The sequence below is a fragment of the Trichechus manatus genome, unplaced genomic scaffold (genome assembly GCF_000243295.1).
Source record: "Trichechus manatus latirostris isolate Lorelei unplaced genomic scaffold, TriManLat1.0 scaffold00116, whole genome shotgun sequence".
NCBI lineage: Eukaryota > Metazoa > Chordata > Mammalia > Sirenia > Trichechidae > Trichechus > Trichechus manatus.
The window spans coordinates 1,057,086-1,074,577 of NW_004444052.1; the positions used below are offsets into that span (position 1 = coordinate 1,057,086).

The 17,492-nt window shown below is 38.9% G+C and overlaps 1 protein-coding gene across 1 annotated transcript in view; it reads right to left on the reverse strand.

Moving 5' to 3' along the window:
• Positions 1 to 17,492, reverse strand: part of DNAH5 (dynein axonemal heavy chain 5) — a 251,935-nt gene that overhangs the window by 49,348 nt on the left and 185,095 nt on the right. The window contains exons 61-66 of the mRNA XM_012557737.1: positions 15,020 to 15,157; positions 8,198 to 8,333; positions 7,303 to 7,619; positions 6,257 to 6,412; positions 5,782 to 5,964; positions 3,190 to 3,433 (exon numbers count right to left, since the gene is read on the reverse strand). Of these exons, the coding sequence (XP_012413191.1) occupies positions 3,190 to 3,433; positions 5,782 to 5,964; positions 6,257 to 6,412; positions 7,303 to 7,619; positions 8,198 to 8,333; positions 15,020 to 15,157 (1,174 nt within the window). The remainder of the gene's footprint in view (positions 1 to 3,189; positions 3,434 to 5,781; positions 5,965 to 6,256; positions 6,413 to 7,302; positions 7,620 to 8,197; positions 8,334 to 15,019; positions 15,158 to 17,492) is intronic.

Sequence of the window (17,492 nt, forward strand, 5' to 3'; positions counted from 1 at the left end):
TATATAAGCAGACGTTCTGGCTTTTTGCTCTCTCTGGATCCTGCGGCTGCTTCCTGTCGTCTCATCTTCCATTCTTGGGACTTGAGCTGTCAGCTTATCGGCCGAACCTGGGATTCGTCGATCTGCACAGCCTGTGGGTGGCAGCTCTGCTCTCTGACATTCCGATCTTGGGCTTGCCAGCTTCTGCAGCTGTGTGACTTGGGAGAGGCCTCTACCCTGATCCACGGACTTGGGACATTCTAGCCTCTACAATCGCATGAGCTATTTCCTTGATATAATCTCTCTATATACATATATTTATACACTTTACTGGTTTTGCTTCTCTAGAGAACCCAGCCTAAGACAACATCTTTCTGGTGTTCTCTGCTTTCTGCCAGGATCCATCTGACATCAGCAATGATATCCCTTGTTCCATGTCCTCTTCTGAATCCAGCTTGAATTTTTGGCAGTTCTCTGTTGATGTACTGCTACAACCACTTTTGAATGATCTTCAGCAAAATTATACTTGTCTGTGATATTAATGATATTGTTGGGTAATTCCACATTCTGTTGCATCACCTTTCTTTGGAATGGGTACAAATATGGATGCCTTCCTGTTGGTTGGCCAGGTAACTGTCTTCCAAATTTCTTGACATGGACAAGAAAGCACCTCCAGTGCTGCCTCCATTTGTTGAAACATCTCAATTGGTATTCTGTCAATTCCTGAAGTCTTGTTTCTCACCAGTGCCTTCAGTGCAACTTGGACCTCTTCCTTCAGTGCCATTGGTTCTAGATCATATGCTACCTCCTAAAACGATTGAGCATTGACCAATTCTTTTTGTTAGAGTGACTCTATGTATTCCTTCCATCTTCTTTTGATGTTTCCTGCATCTTTAATATTTTCCCCCATAGAATCCTTCAATATTGCAACTCGAGGCTTGAATTTTTTCTTCAGTTCTTTCAGCTTGAGAAATGCCAGCATGTTCTTCCCTTTTCGTCTTCTAACTCCAGGTCTTTGCACATTTCATTATATTTTCCTTTGTCTTCTCAAGCCGCTCTTTGAAATCTTCTGTTCAGGTGTTTTACTTCATCATTTCTTCCACTCACTTTAGCTACTCTACATTCAAGAACAAGTTTCAGAGTCTCTTCTAACATCCATTTTGGTCTTTTCTTTTTTTCCTGTCTTTTCAATGACCTCTTGCTTTCTTCATGTTTTATGTCCTTGATGTCATTCCATAACTTTTCTGGTCTTCAATCATTAGTGCTCAATGGGTCAAATCTATTCTTAAGATGGTCTCTAAATTCAGGTGGAATATACTCAAGGTCATACTTTGGCTCTGTTGGACTTGTTTTAATTTTTTTCAGCTTCAACTTGAACTTGCATGTGAGCAATTGATGGTCTGCTCCACAGCTGGTCCCTGATGTTGTTCCAACTGATGATAATTGAGTTTTCCATCGTTTTTTTCCAAAGATGTAGTCGATTTGATTCCTGTGTATTCATGTGGCAAAGTCCACGTGTATACTCACCATTTACATTGTTGAAAAAAGGTATCTGCAATGAAGAAGTCAATGGTCTTGTAAAATTCTATCGTGATCTCTAGCATCATTTCTATCACCATGGCCATAGTTTCCAACTACCGACCTTCTTTGTTTCCAACTTTTGCATTCCATTCACCTAGTAATTATCAATGCACCTTGATTGCATGTTTGATCAATTTCAGACTGCAGCATCTGGTAAAAATCGTGAATTTCTTCATCTTTGGTCTTAGTTTTCAGTGTGTAAATTTGAATAACATTAACTGGACTTCCTTGTAGGCATATGGATATCATCCTATCACTGACAGCGATATTATTATTAATGTTATTAGGCCAATTAACTGGGATGTCCCATGAAACCATGACCCTAAACCTCCAAACCAAAAAACCAAATCCCATGAGGTTTTTGATTGTACATCCTAAATCTAATTCTTATTTCTCAGCTTTCTGTATGTAGTCTGCTATTTCTGTTTATCGAATTATACTTCCCATTTTAGAATCCCTAGAACCCTTAGCAATATACTTTACTATGCATTTTCATAAGTAGAAAAAAGACAATCAAAGATATTTAAAAGGTTTATTGTTTAACACCCAGCCAGTGGTAGAGTCATTTTAGGACCTCATGCTTAAGCCCTATGAAGAAGCAGTGCTGAAACTTGCCCTCAAATTTGCAAAACAAGTCATCCCAAAGATGATGCTCCTGACTCTCCATTAGTAGATGATATTGTTTGGATCATTTTTCCAGGAGAAATGATAAATTACTAGAAAGTAGCCAACTGAATTTCTTTAGTAGGTTCCTTTACTAACCAATGAACAACATTGATTTGCAATTGGTGGCTAAGGCTGAATAGTCCCATGAGACCAGAGATCCACCTTCTTGATACACAGACTATTCACAAAATACTGGCTTATTGTTACCAACCAATAAGCATCTAGGGAGCAGCCCACAACTGTCTTGCTAATCCTCAGATTTCACTAATTTTCATTTCACTAATGTTCACGTAGTCAGATGCTAGAAAAACAAAATCCTCCTTCTGTACTTTCTAACTTAAAAATAAGTTCATTCTCAATACATGCTACAGCATGAATGTACCTTGAACAACTTATGCCGAACGAGACATGAGTCAGAAAAGGACGTATTTTGTATGATCCCACTTACAGGAAATCTAGAATAGGCAACTGTATCGAAACCAAAGTTTATTAATAGTTATCAGGGGCAGGCAGGAGGGTGGAGAAAAGGCGGACTCACTGCTTAGGGGATACTGAGCTTCTGTTAAGGGTGATGGAAAAATTGGACACCCATAATGGCGATGGTTGAACAACATGATGAACATAATTAATGTCACTGAACTGTACATGTGAAGAATGTTGAAATGGCAAATGTAGTGTTACATGTATACGTACCACAATTTTTAAAAATACAAGTTTATGAGAAGCTTAAAGGAGTTGCCAAACTAACATGAATCATAAGCATTTAAATATTTTAAACCATTGTAAAATGTTTTCAACTCAGTTTCACTGAACATGTCCCAGAAGAAATGTCACAAAACCTAAACAGCCTTCGCTTTGCACAGTCATTTGTATCACTTCCTTACTTCATTCATTTTCTCTAATTCTCATTTCTCTTTCTCAATTCATTTTCCTGTGACATTTGTCTTTCACTTCCAAACTCACCAGGTCTGTATTCCTCCCGGGCAGAGTTAATCTGAATTTCTGTCTCGGCAGAAATCTCCAGTTTCTGTGTAACCTCCTCGGCTGTCTTTTTCGTGTTACTTAGCACAATAATGAGACTCTCGTCCTCCACCAGGGACCCCTGAGTACTCGTCAGACGGTAAAGCAAATTATCTTCTAGTTCCTTCATCTTTCTTTTGTTGGCAGTCACGTCTTCCATAAGATGAGTTCTTTCTTTCTCCAATTCCTGTTTATTTGTATAAATATATTTTCTTCCTTAATGAACAACTATTATTTGGGCATTCTTGAAAAAGTTAACCTACATGGCTGCTCTCAAGCTTCTCTACTTCATCATATTTGACAACAAAAAATACCAGCATCAAAAAAGGAGGAGGAGAACTAATGAGAAAAGAAGAATTAGCGACAGTGAAATTTGCTAAAAATGTTACCAATATTCCCATTACTGTCTGTGTTCCTTTCCAAAATCAAATCATTTTTCACATGATTTTTGTGATTATATTTAAGCTTATTTGGAAGACGAAATATATTTGGAAACAAATATATTTGTCTCTGATCAAATAAAGTTTACTTCTGTTTCGTTTCTAGTTTAAAAGATCTCTGTCGTTGTTTTGAATTTTTATTTTAAACTTGCTGGTTGAAACAGTGGAGGACCACGTAGTGTTTCATTCTGTTGTACACAGGGTCGCTATGAGTCGGAACCGACTTGACAGCACGTGACAACAGTGGAAATAATATCCAATTGTGTGAGATGCAATTTTCCAAAAAGTTAGGCAAGCAACCTGAACTACTACAGTACCAACTGTTGTCTAGTCGATTCCAAGTCATAGCGACCCATGTGTTACAGAGTAGGTTTTTTAAGGCTGTGACCTTTTGGAAGCAGATCACCAGGCCTTTCCTCTGTGGCACTTCTAGGTGGATTCAAATGGCCAACCTTTCAGTTAGTAGTTGATTCATTAACCGTTTGCACCACCAGGGACTCCAAAGTCATGAGATGGCAATGTGAAACTTCGCCAAGAGGCACCTCAGAAGACCTGTTGATCTACTTCTGAAAAATCAGCCACTGGGAACCCTACGGAGCACAGTTCTAACCTGACACACTTGGCGTCACCATGAGTTGGAGTCGACTCGACAGCAACTGGTAAACTTCCTCAAAAACCTTTATGGAGACTTAACTCCGGACTCAAAAGATAAACAAGTATATATTTTCAAGGCAGTTTTTCCCTCCACTGCTTGTCTGTGGTAGGAATTCTGGCATTGCCTCCTGCCATAGGTCAGTAAGCCATGGGAATTTATGAAGTTGGATTAAGTACTCTTAATCTAACTTGCAACTTTACGACCCTATGAGTCACGTGCTATGAATTACAATTAATGAAAGAAGAATAATAAAAAAGGGAAGAAGAGAAAGGAAGGGTGGATGAGATCGACACGTGGAAGGGCTCAGAAGATCGAGTGTGATACAATACACAGACAAGGTAAAAATTATAGGAGAGGCAGATTTGCCAATAGTTTTAATCTAAATAAATCTTCAGGTCAGTGTAGAAGGGGCCATAAAGCTAACTAAACTCCTCATTGCTACTGAACCCAGGAGAAAATCAATAGCAACTTGAAGAGTTCATGCAGTTTCACCAAAGCACTCCCATTAAAATCTTCTAGATTTTTTTGCTTAAGACTCACAGGTTCCCTAGGGAAAATGCTGACTCAGAAGAGGCAAGTTTATAAATTCTCAGCCATTTTTCATAGAGCAATAAGTTATCCAATTAAATAAAAGTAGAGAAAAAGATACAGAGTTAAGCTTCTACCTTCTTGAGCACACCCAGTTTAACATAATTAAGCTAGGAACTTCCAGGAAGTTCACAATGAAACTCCAATGTCACAAACTTCTCACATCAGACCCCTTCAGAGAACACATAGAGCTCTCTTTAAATAAGAAATCAGAATTTATAATGTTGTTTGCTGAGACCAAAGTTTTAAATTTATATTCCAAAAGCTTTGCTACAATAAATCAAATGAAAGAAAAACCTAGATGTGGAGCAGAAAGTTACAAGTCAACAGGTAGATAGAATTCACAATGGAATACACTCTGCAGAAAAATAATGCAATATGAGACCATAATAATGATGCTGTAAAGGAGACTGAAATTCTCATAGTTACGTCAGTCTATATAGAAATAAATGATGAGATTTGTCTTTTATGAGACATGCATGACACCTATGTAGGTAGATAATTGGTTAATAATTTTCTTTATGGAAAGAGAAAACACTGGGAATTTTTAATAGAAGACATATAAGGAATAAAAAGGGGGAAACTCAATCCCATTACAAATTTTATAATATTATTTCCCTCAGTAAAAAAAATGGTGGAGGGGGGATTATGGTTCTGGAAGCATTGAGTTTTTGTTTATGGGGATGGAAGATTTTGGCAAAGGATATTGGTGATGGTCATACAACATGATTGATGTAATTGATCTTACCTGAAAAATACTGAATTGGAAAATGTGTTATCTAAATTCTTACCAAAAAAAAAAAAAATTTCACCCAACCCAGCCAAGGTGGTAGCGGGCCATACTTCACTCACCTGCTTCTCTGTGAGAATGACCCTCCCAAGTAACTGATCTTCTAGACCTCTCATGGTGACAGTGAAGTCAATGATAGAGGTACGGGCACTAATTTCAGGGGTGTAGGCTGGATTGGGCAGCTTGGTGGTGATGTAGAGTCTAAAGCCATCCATAACGTCTACTTCCTTGTCACCAACTTTCACCTTTTTTACGAAAAGGAAATGAGAAAGGAATAAAACACAGATAAACCTTACTGTGCCATTTTTTAAACAGGATCAAGTATTGCTTCAAACAATTTGTTTAAACAATTAATGCTTTAAATTTGTATGCGTTCTAAGAAATAAAAGATCAATAAGCATTCACAGGGCTTCAATCTGCCAGGATAGAAGAAGAAAAAAGAAAGAAAGGAGCAAAGGAAGAGGGAGAGAGGGGAGAGGGAGGGAGGAAAAGGGGAAGGGTAATTCTTATAACACACTATCAACTGGTTTAATCTACCTTAAAGGTGGACCCAGTTTTAATGAAGTTTCTTTCCAAAACATTATCCAAGGCTGGATCTAGTTCCTCCCCAACATCTTCAATAAGCAAGGGCCTTCCAAGAGAAAGACTGTCCTCCAGGTGGTTTCTGAAGTACTTGTGATTTAGAGATGTGGTCTAGAAACATGATCACAAGGTTGCTCTTGATAGGCTACAGAATCATGATGCAAGGCACAGGGATAACTGCTACCAAATGCATTGCTTTTTAGGGATCCTTGGCTTTGGAGCCCATTCTTGGTGAAATGGTACAGAAAGCTTAAACGTTTTCCATCTTTTCCTTTCAACCAAAAAAAAAAAAAAAACCATTGCCGGCGAGTCGATTCCGACTCATAACAACCCTACAGGACAGAGGAGTAGAACTGCCCCATAGGGTTTCCAAGGAGCAGCTGGTGGATTCAAACTGCCAACCTAGGGCTCCTCCTTTCCTTTAACAGATCTTAATTCCCTTTTTCTGGGAAGCATGTATAGGCCTCGTGTGTCAACACAGCTGTTTCCTCACCACCACCACTTCTGTGACAAATAAAGTGCTGCACACTGTTGTTGTTGTTATGTGCCATCAAGTCGATTCAGATTCAGAGTAGAACTGCCCCATAGGGTTTTCTAGGCTGTAATCTTTACAGAAGCAGATCACCGGGCCTTTTCTCCCACAGAGTCACCGAGTAGGTTTGAACCGCCAACCTTTCGGTGAGAAATGCTTAACTGTTGTGCCACTAGGGCTGCACACTTAGTGCGAGACAGCTATACTCTGCTCTGGTTATCAAAGACAGCCTTCAATCCTACCCACACAGGGTCTGCAACCACTGAAAGATGGCATTAGTAGACATCAACACAAATACAAATAAAGCAATTTCTAAAAAAGATTATTCGATTTTAGGCCTCTGTTACTGCTCTATCTAGGATTAAAAATCACCTCTAATACTGTCAAATCTTTCCTTATTCTGTTATTCCTGTTGATTTAGGTCAATAAAAGTTGACCAGTAACATAAATATACTTAAATACACATTACCTGGAGTTCATTTCGGTTTTCTTTGTTTTTAATCCAGATCTTGCCTTGAGTCTGTGGATCAATTAACAAAGGATAGCGAGATGCCTTTGTGACAATAATTCCATTCTGAATGGATAGGTCATCATTTGGCAGACCTTGGAGGTTCCACTCACTAATAGTAGGAGCATCAATCAACATCTCGGTGAGATTTAGATTGCTCCCAAATGGAATTTTCCGGGCTTTCATCTCCTTCTGCCAGTCATTTAGCAAGAGATGGCGAAATTCTTGGTTAAATGGACCAGAATAAGATAAAAAAGCCGTAGCCAACAATACATCCCCTAAAAGGGAAAACAAAATATCACTGAAACACTTCATGATCACCCTTGCAATTGGGCAAAATATTTAAAATGAGGAGAAAAAAGAGAACCATTCTTATGAACTAAATTCCACAAATCAAACTGTAACCACAAGCTGCTGGGCCTTAGTGAATAAGTGGTGGTTTGGTTCATCGTTAACAAGGATCCAAAGGCTCTACCAAGCAATAGCTGATAGTAGTCAAGCACTGGATTACTTTGACTTTTGTAGGAAATGAGAGGATAGCCTTTTAGTTTAAGAGACGCCATAATTCAGAAGACAGAGGCTACATTCAAACTGGTCTTGATCAATACGTCCATGCACTCACAGGAGAATACAAAAGTGACCTGATAAGTAGAGACTTAAAAGGTCATTAATACATCTCATAAGGATACCATAGATGACAGACCAACATCTATCCCTCTAAAATGGTTGGACATACACACACAAGAATTTGAAATAATCGAGTGGTGGATTTTATTCTGATTAGAGTTAAAATTTGCTAACTTGAACACATAAACTTAGTCAACACATAATCACATTAAGAAAGGAATTTACATACCCACAAGTCTTTTAGTTTGTACAGCAAACTCTTTACTTTGCTCTGTCCATCTTTCCTTTTCACCTGCCAAGCCACTGATCAGGGTGGACGCTGTCTGCATCTTATGTCTACACCGTTCTGCATCTTCAAGTAAGGTCTAGAAAAGATCGTAATTAGAAGAAAACTGTTGAGATAAATATAACTTCTGACTCAAAAATATAATTTTAAAACATTTTATACCATCTGCCTTAATGGACACATAAGCCATTTATTCCATAGGAAGATTTAACTGCAGTGGGATTCATGTCAGCCCAATCCTATATCTTAAGTCCTCTCCAAGGAACTTGGAAGGATTCATCCAGATGGGGCCTTGAGCCCATTGATCAGACCATCCCCAGGTGTTAATAACTGGAGGAAAATGGAAATCTGCATCATTTATTTTTTTTCTGGAAATAGAATAAAATAGAAGCATACAAGCTAATATCAGATATCACAGAAAATGTAAAGAAATATATATTGCTAGTTAAAAGTAAGGCATCTCTGGATGGCACAAATAAATAATGCACTTGGCTATTAACCAAAAGGTTGGAGTCCACCATTAGGTACCTTGGAAGAAGGGTGTGGTGATCCACTTCTGTACAATCACAATCATTGAAAACCCTATGGAGCACAGTTCTGTTCTGACACATGTGGGTCGCCATGAGTCGTGGTCAACTCAATGGCAACTGGTAAGTAAAAAGTTAGGGATATATCTCAAATTAAAGTTTGGTATCATTATTGTTTCATCTATCGCCACAGCCCCTTCTGCTTTAAGTGAAACATTAGATTATCTTTAGATGGTGGTGCTCTTAGGCTCCTACACAAATGTCAGCCATGTTTGACTCAACAGGTTGCTGCTCACTGGTGCACCTCACATCAATAAAAGACTTTTAACTCAGGATTCCACTGACTTGCCAATCAGTGCTCAGTTCTGAAAAACAAAAGGTTCTGTTTCTCTATGTTTGGGAGACAACTGCTAATTCTACTTAGGAAAAACTAAAGATTTAGCTACACAACTAGTTACCACTGTAACTTGATTTATAACAGATACATATATGTGTATGTATATATATATATATATAGGCGCCTTGGGGGTGCAGTGGTTAAGAGCTCAGCTGCTAACCAAAAGGTCAACAGTTCAAATCCACCAGCTGCTCCTTGGAAACCCTATGGGGCAGTTCTAGTTTGTCCTACAGGGTCGCTATGAGTCAGAGTTCACTCGACAGCAACGGATTTTTTCAATACACACACACATATACTAACAAGTGTGTAACAATAGAGGATTGTTTAATTATGATATATCAGTTAACAAAAATACTTGGAAGCCATTAAAAAATTACCTTGTAAAAATTTCTATAACCAAAAAGAAGATCATGATATATCATTAAGTTAAAAATCCAATTTATAAGACCAAATCTGCTGCTGTTGAGTTGATTCCAACTCATATATTTCTAAGACCTAAAAAAAGCCCAAACGCATTGCTGTCAAGTCATTTCCAAGGAGCCGCTGGTGGATTTGAACTGCCGACCTTTTGGTTAGCAGCCTTATCACTTAACCACTGCCACCACCAGGGCTCCAATTTAAGACAGTATGTACTAAATAAGAAGTCTCCACGTGGCACAAACAGTTAAGCATTTGACTACTAGCCAAAAGGTTGGCATTTCCAGCCCACCCAGAAGTGTCTCGAAGACGGGTCTGATGATCTGCTTCCAAAAGGTCACAGCCTTGAAAACCGTGCGCAGCAGTTCTACTCTGCACATATGGGGTCACCAAGAGTCAGAATCAACTTGACAGGACTAAAAACAACAACAGGCACTAAATCATCTTTTCTATTTTAAATGTATGTATACAGAGGTACATGTTCAGATATGTAATGATAAAGAGTAAAATATCATTAAAAGTTACCTCCAGGTTTTCCTATATATATTCTCTATGTTGTTATTGTTAGCTGCCATCGAGTAGGTTCCAACTCACAGTGACCCTGTGTACAACAGAACGAAACACTGCCCGGTCCTGTGACATCCTCACAATCATTGTTATGCTTGAGCCCACTGTTGCAGCCACTGTGTCAATCCATCTCATTGAGGGTCTTCCTTTTTTTTTGCCCACTCTCTGCTTTACCAAGCATGATGTCCTTCTCCAGGGACTGGTCTCAGCTGATAACATGTTCAAAGTATGTGAGACAAATTCTCGCCATCCTCACTTTCAAGAAGCATTCTGGCTGTACTTCTTCCAAGATAGATTTGTTTGTTCTTCTGGCAGTCCACGGTATATTCAATATTCTTTGCCAACACCGTAATTCAAAGTAGTCAATCCTTCTTATGCATTGTCCAACTTCCGCATGCATATGAGGCGGCTGAAAACACCATGGCTTGGGTCAAGCGCACCTTAGTCTTCCAAGTGAAATCTTTGCTTCTCAACACTTTAAAGAAGTCTTTTGCAGCAGATTTGCCCAGTGCAATGCATCTTTTGATTTCTTGACTGCTGCTTCTGTGGTTGTTGATTGTGGATCCAAGTAAAACGAAATCCTTGACAACTTCAGTCTTTTCTCCGTTTATCCTGATATTGCTTATTGGGCCAGTTGTGAGATTTTTGTTTTCTTTATGTTGAGGTGTAATCCATACTGAAGACTGTGGTCTTTGGTCTTCATCAGTAAGTGCTTCAAGTCCTCTTCACTTTCAGCAAGCAAGGTTGTGTTATCTGCATATCACAGGTTGTTTATGAGTTTTCCTCCAATCCTGATGCCTCGTTCTTCTTCATATAGTCCAGCTTCTTGGATTATTTGCTCAGCATACAGATTGAATAAGCATGGTGAAAGGATACAACCCTGATGCACACCTTTTCTGACTTTAAATCACACAGTATCCCCTTGTTTGTCTGAACAACTGCCTCTTGATCTATGTACAGTTTCCGCATGAGAACAATTAAGTGTTCCGGAATTCCCATTCTTTGCAATGTTATCCATAATTTGTTATGATCCACACAGTCAAATGCCTTTGCATAATCAATAAAACACAGGTAAACATCTTTCTGGTATTCTCTGCTTTCAGCCAGCATCCATCTGACATCAGCAATGATATCCCTTGTTTCACATCCTCTTTTGAATCCAGCTTGAATTTCTGGAAGTTTCCTGTCAATGTATTGCTACAACCACTTTTGAATGATTTTCAGCATAATTTTACTTGTGTGTGATACTAATGATATTGTTCGATGATTTCCACATTCTGTTGGGTCAGCTCTTCTTGGAATGGGCACAAACGTGGGTCTCTTCCAGTCATTTGGCCAGGCTAGCTGTCTTCCAAGTTTCTTAACACAGACAAGTGAGCACCTCTAGCACTGCATCCATTCATTGAAACATCTCAGTTGGTATTCCATCTATTCCTGGAGCCTTGTTTTTCACCAATGTCTTCAGTGCAGCTTGGACCTCTTCCTTCAGTACCCTTGGTTTTTGGTCATATCCTCTTCCTGAAATGGCTGAACGTCAGCCAATTCTTTTTGGTACAGTGACTCTGTGTATTCTTTCCATCTGCTTTTGATGCTTCCTGCTTCGTTCTATATTTTCCCCCTATAATACTTCAATATTGCGACTCGAGGCTTGAATATTTTCTTCAGTTCTGTCAGCTTGAGAAGTGCTGAGCATCTCATCTCCCCTTTTGGTTTTCTAACTCTAGGTCTTTGCACATTTCATTATACTACTTTATCTTCTCAAGCCGCCCTTTGAAATCTTCTGTTCAGTTCTTTTACTTTATCATTTCCTCTATTCGCTTTAGTTACTCGATGTTCAAGAGCAAGATTCAGAGTCTCTTCTGACATCCATTTTGATCTCTTCTTTCTTTCCTGTATTTTTAATGACCTCTTGCTTTCTTCAGGTATGATGTCCCTGATGTCATTCCACAATGTGTCTGGTCTTCAGTCATTAGTGTTGAATGCATCAAATCTATTCCTGAGATGGTCTCTAAACTCAGGTGGGATATACTCAAGGTCATACTTTGGCTCTCGTGGACTTGCTCTAATTTTCTTCAGTTTCGCCTTGAACTTGCATATGAGCAATTGACGGTCTGTTCGCAGTCAGCCCCTGGCCTTGTTCTAATGATAGTGAGCTGCTCCATCGTCTCTTTCTCGATTGCAAACACCTTTTTTCAACAACTAAACGGTAGCTATACATGTGGACCTCACCAGATGGAATACATAGGAATCAAATCGTATTTTCTATAATGAACTAAATTGCTTTTGTAAAAATAACGCAATAGAGTGTCTTTCAAAAGCAAGATACTTATTCCGATCTTCTTTTTGTTCCAGTGTACTTTTTCTTCTCTTCCCTCTACAATTAGTACAGAAAACCTAAAAGCTCAGTTGAGAGGCATGCCCCATATTTGTTTGTTTCTCCCAGAAAAACAGATGGCAGTTGGAAAGTATGAATCATATCATTCATTACTGCCTACCTCAGAAACAAACTTTTCATGTAGAAGATATTTTTAATATTTATTCATTTTCTCTAAATTCCCCACCTCTTTTCTGGTCAAGTCAATGAGAAAATGGCCAGGACCCTGTCTCCCCGGTTTTTGTTTTCTGAAAGCCTAGGCATTGCAGGGGTTCAAATCCACCAGCGGCTCCGCAGAAAGATGTGTCAATCTGTTTCCTTAAAGATTATAGCCTAGGAAACCCTACGGGGCACTTCTACTCTGTCCTATAGGATCGCGATGAGTCAGAATCGAGTCAACTGCACACGACAACAACAACATGCAACTTTGGGGGACTATGATAAGGGGGAAGGGGCAGAAGTAAATTCTGAGAGTACAAGAGGGAGAAGTAGATTCTCCCCAGCCTAGTTAGGGAGAGTTGCAGAATTTATCAGGTTCCATAAGTAATGCCCGTTACAGAGTCCCCAGAGAGGTGACAGACTCTCCCAGGTGCCTAGGAGGGCTGGACCTCAAGCAAAGGTTCTGTGCCTGTGCAATGAGTAGCAAGACATACACTGATTCACAGGACCATGTGCTTATCGGTGGCGACCATGATGAATGGAAGACCAGGGGCCCTTCCCTGCCTTCTGGTGGCCCATAAGCCCCCTGGACCTCATGGAGCTCTGCAGAGGGGGCAGGAGCACCACAAATGACTAAGGGAGAAGTTCACACCAGCAAGCTGGCAGCCTGGGGCTCAAGAGCACAGAGGTCAATATTTTTTTTTTTTAATGGAAGATATTTCTTAAAACTTGAGTTTTTTTAAGTTAGAGACATATATTGACAGCAGTAGTTCTTTTGTGACTGATTCTATGACTATTTACCTAAAAAGGGGTATATGCTCAAAAGAAAAAAAAGCTAATTGAATAAGTTAATGTAAAAATATTAAAAATTAAACATAATTTTAAAAGGCAGTAAAATATTATTTTTCCGTGTTCACTTGTAACTGATTATTCAAAATGGCAGATATGAACACTCCTTCCTCATAGTGTAGACTTTTTCAAACTGCATTGCTGATTTTCTCTTTATAATATGATAAGTGAATTCCATAGGGCATAATATAAAAACTCAAATAAGTACTATGTAATTACTTCTTTAATACTTCTAAAAGCTCAGATTTTGCTCTCAAGAGATTTATCTTTAAGAGCAATCAACATACATTGTGCATATAGTGAAACTGGAATAGTTATAGTTATCTAAACTCCCTTACTGGGACTGCTACATGGGAACAGACTAACATATGGGTATCTGAACTTGGGCCAGTTTAAGGCTGAGAAAGGGGAGGATTGAATCCCATACCATCACCAAGGAAAGAATAGCATGAATCTAGCTCTTATTTACCAAATATGGAATTTATCACAGGCAGGTTTTATGGAACCAGACACATAATTTGGGGGGCCCACTTTAAGAAACAAGCATTAAAAAGTATTACAAATATAAAATGGAAAGTAAATATGTATTTGGATATGTATTACTACAAAATCCAGGTAACTGAGAAATTCAGGTCCCCTTCCTCTGAGATCTCTTTAGGCATTTTACCTAAATGTTTATACTCAAATGCTTTTTTGATTTCACTTTGGCTTCCCTTCCCCATAGAACATTCTATGGCTCCCAGCAACCCCAGGTATCACGAGGCCTGTGAAAGTGAGGAGCCCTGAAGCTTACGCTACATTAGCTCTATCTGCCTTGATTACTAGGAGAGATTCTCCAACAGAGCTGGAATTAGTATATATAAGTTAAAAAAGTATGTTACTCAATAGATTCTGAAAGGTTCCAAAGCTTCAAAATACACACAGGTTGAGAAAGTCATTGTCACAGAAATATGGTCATGTGGTCAGTCACATTGGTCCTGCAAAGAGTTCTGAAGTAGCTATCAGAAGACCAAGGTCTAGTCCAGAATATGCCACTCACCAGACCTATGACCAGGAGCCCTTCTCTTGTCCTCTTGGAGCCTCAGTTCTGTTCTCTAAAATAAGAATAAAGTACCCACCCTGCCTACCTCAAAGGTTGTTTCAAAGATTAAATAAGATAAAGTGAGAAGACATGATTCAAAAAACACAATCAAAAAATTTTTACACAAGATGCCCTTATCAACACTATTAATAAAGACACTCAGGATGTTCTAGATTATTTTCGAGAACTGCCTCCAGTCTTGGCTGACCATCCTGACATCTCACCAAAGACCCTTGGAGTCTGTTAAAATCTAACTTCGGGGCTTAGTGAAGGGTTAGGTGCTATGTATGTATTACGCATAATGAATCACCACCGGAAGCCAAATCCTTGGAGAGAAACAGTAGAGAAAGAATGCACAGCTTACAGTGGCCCTCCCAGGCCACAGGACAGTTACCTGCTTCTCAGTTATGGCCTGTTCATACTCGGCCTGCACCACGTCGAGCTCCGCTTGCTTGTCGTCCAGCTCAGCCTGGGCCTTCTGCAGGTCCTGCATGGCCACAACATGGCGATTCTCCTGCACCACCAAGTTGGCCTGCACGGGGCACACAAAGGGTGAAGGGATGAGCAGCTAACCTCCCAACAGCCAGGACTGCAGAGTCAGAACTGTCCAGTGTCACCCGTTTAGACATTTTCTTTATCCCACGCCTAGAGAATTCTCAAATTATAGTAACTCAACACCAAATCTTAATGTGAACTTGGAAAAAATGTTTACAAGCATAAAATGATAGTTCATTACAACAGAGGTCAGCAAATTTTCTCTGTAAAGTCCCAAACAGTAAATATTTCAGGCTTTCTGGGCCAAGAGGCAAAATCAAGGAGATTATGTGGTTGTCGTTTTTGTTAGTTACCATCTAGTTGGTTCCAACTCGCAGCGGCCGCATGTGGGACCGAACAAAATGTTGCCCGGTTCTGTGCCACCTCCATGGCTGCTGGTATTGTTTCGGCTATTGTGTCAATCCATCTCACTGAAGATTTCCTTCGCTTCTGTTGGCCCTTTCCTTTACCCAACATCATGTCCTTTCCTAGTGATTGGTTTTTCCTTAGGATGTATCCAAAGTGAAGATATTATACAAGTACTTATGTAACAGCCATTTAATAATGCAAGTACTATTCTTATTTCACAAACCATACAAAATTCACGTCCACCTGGGACCTCAGAATGTGACCTTTTTGGTAATAGAGTCTAAGCAAGTATAATTAGTTAAAATGAGGTTATACTGGAGTAGGATGGGCCCTAAATCCAATATGATTGGTGTCCTTATAGGAAGATGAGAGGGCACACAGAGATATAGAGACATAAGGGAAGAAGGTTATATGAAGATGGAGGCAGATCTGGCCCATAGACCATAGTTTGCCAACCCTTCTATCAGAACATTGTAATATTAAGAGTTGTAGAAAAGAAAAACCAAACATTTAGAACTAACTGCCTAGCAGTACTCATCACTGTTGAAGAAGATGTTAAAGCAAGGTAAAGTATAGAATATAGAATGCTTCATTAAATGTAACAATCTAGGTTTTATCAGTGGTAGTGGTTTTGATGTTGTTCCTGTCATTTTCATATATTACTTGCCATCCAGAAAAGAACTGATAACTAGAGTTGTGGTTATTTCGCTTAAGAATACTACTAAAAATGAAATCAAAAGACATAATCAAACAAATTTTAAAGAAAGACAAGGTATAGAAAATATTCCAGGCTCACAGGGGTTTAAATCTTTTTACAAAAATTTTGAAATCATGTGGAACAGAATTTCAAATCCTCATAGAATCCAGACTTTCTGGAACACTTGAGGTGGTTTGAATACCTGAAACTATTGCCCTGAGATAATCTTTAAACTTTAAACCGAACATATCCCCTGAAGTCTTCATAAAACTGAACAATAACTAGTAAACAGTCTCTGTCTTGAGCATTATACTCTTTTAGAGAAGTATCTACATGGGATCAAATGGACAACAGCAATTCAAATGGTTAGATAGGAGGCTTGGGAGGCAGGAAGTTTATGTTAATGGTGGATAAAGAGTTCTTAAAAACTGGGAAAGAATGGTTGCACAACTTGGAGAATAGAGTCAATGTCATGAATTGTACACGTAGAAATTGTTGAATTGGTGTATGTTCTGCTGTGTATGTTTTCAACAAAAAATATATATATATTATTTTTAAAAATATTTTGAAATCAAATTTTTCCCCCTTTTAAATCCATCAAACGTTACAATTAACTCTAATGGGGGGATCCAATACTAGAAGCCATATTCCTTCTGAGGTAGTTGAGAACGAAAGATTATTCTTAAAACATTTCTTTTTAGGAGAAATTGTTTTCCCATCTCAAAAGCTCAGGTTACCACATTTTGGCAAAACAAGTCTTTCAGGGAAAAGTTAGAGCGCTATAACTGACTAGAACCAATGACCGGGAAAAAGCACGACTTCAAAATCATAGTTTAAAAAGAAATGGGTTCATGGAATCTTTGTGTTTTTTACTTGGCACTGCTCTGAGCTGTAGCTGTTGTCAGGGCTTAATTAAACATGTAAGAAAATCAAGGCTATCATATCAAACAACTTACTAAAGTAAACCATTAACGTCAAACTATGACAGCCACCGGATTTTGAATATTTTGTAGTGCTTTAAGTAGGTAAAATAAACAATAAAAAATTAAAATAAATTTAAAAGAACAACTCTCAAAAGATGCTATCAAAGCTATGTTGTTGTTAGGTGCCATCGGTCAGATTTGACTCATAGTGACCCTGTGTGCAACAGATCGAAACACTGTCCGATCCTGCGCCATCCTCACAATCTTTGCTATGTTTGAGCCCATTGTTGCAGCCACTGTGTCAATCCATCTCGTTGAGGGTCTTCCTCTTTTTCAGTGACCCT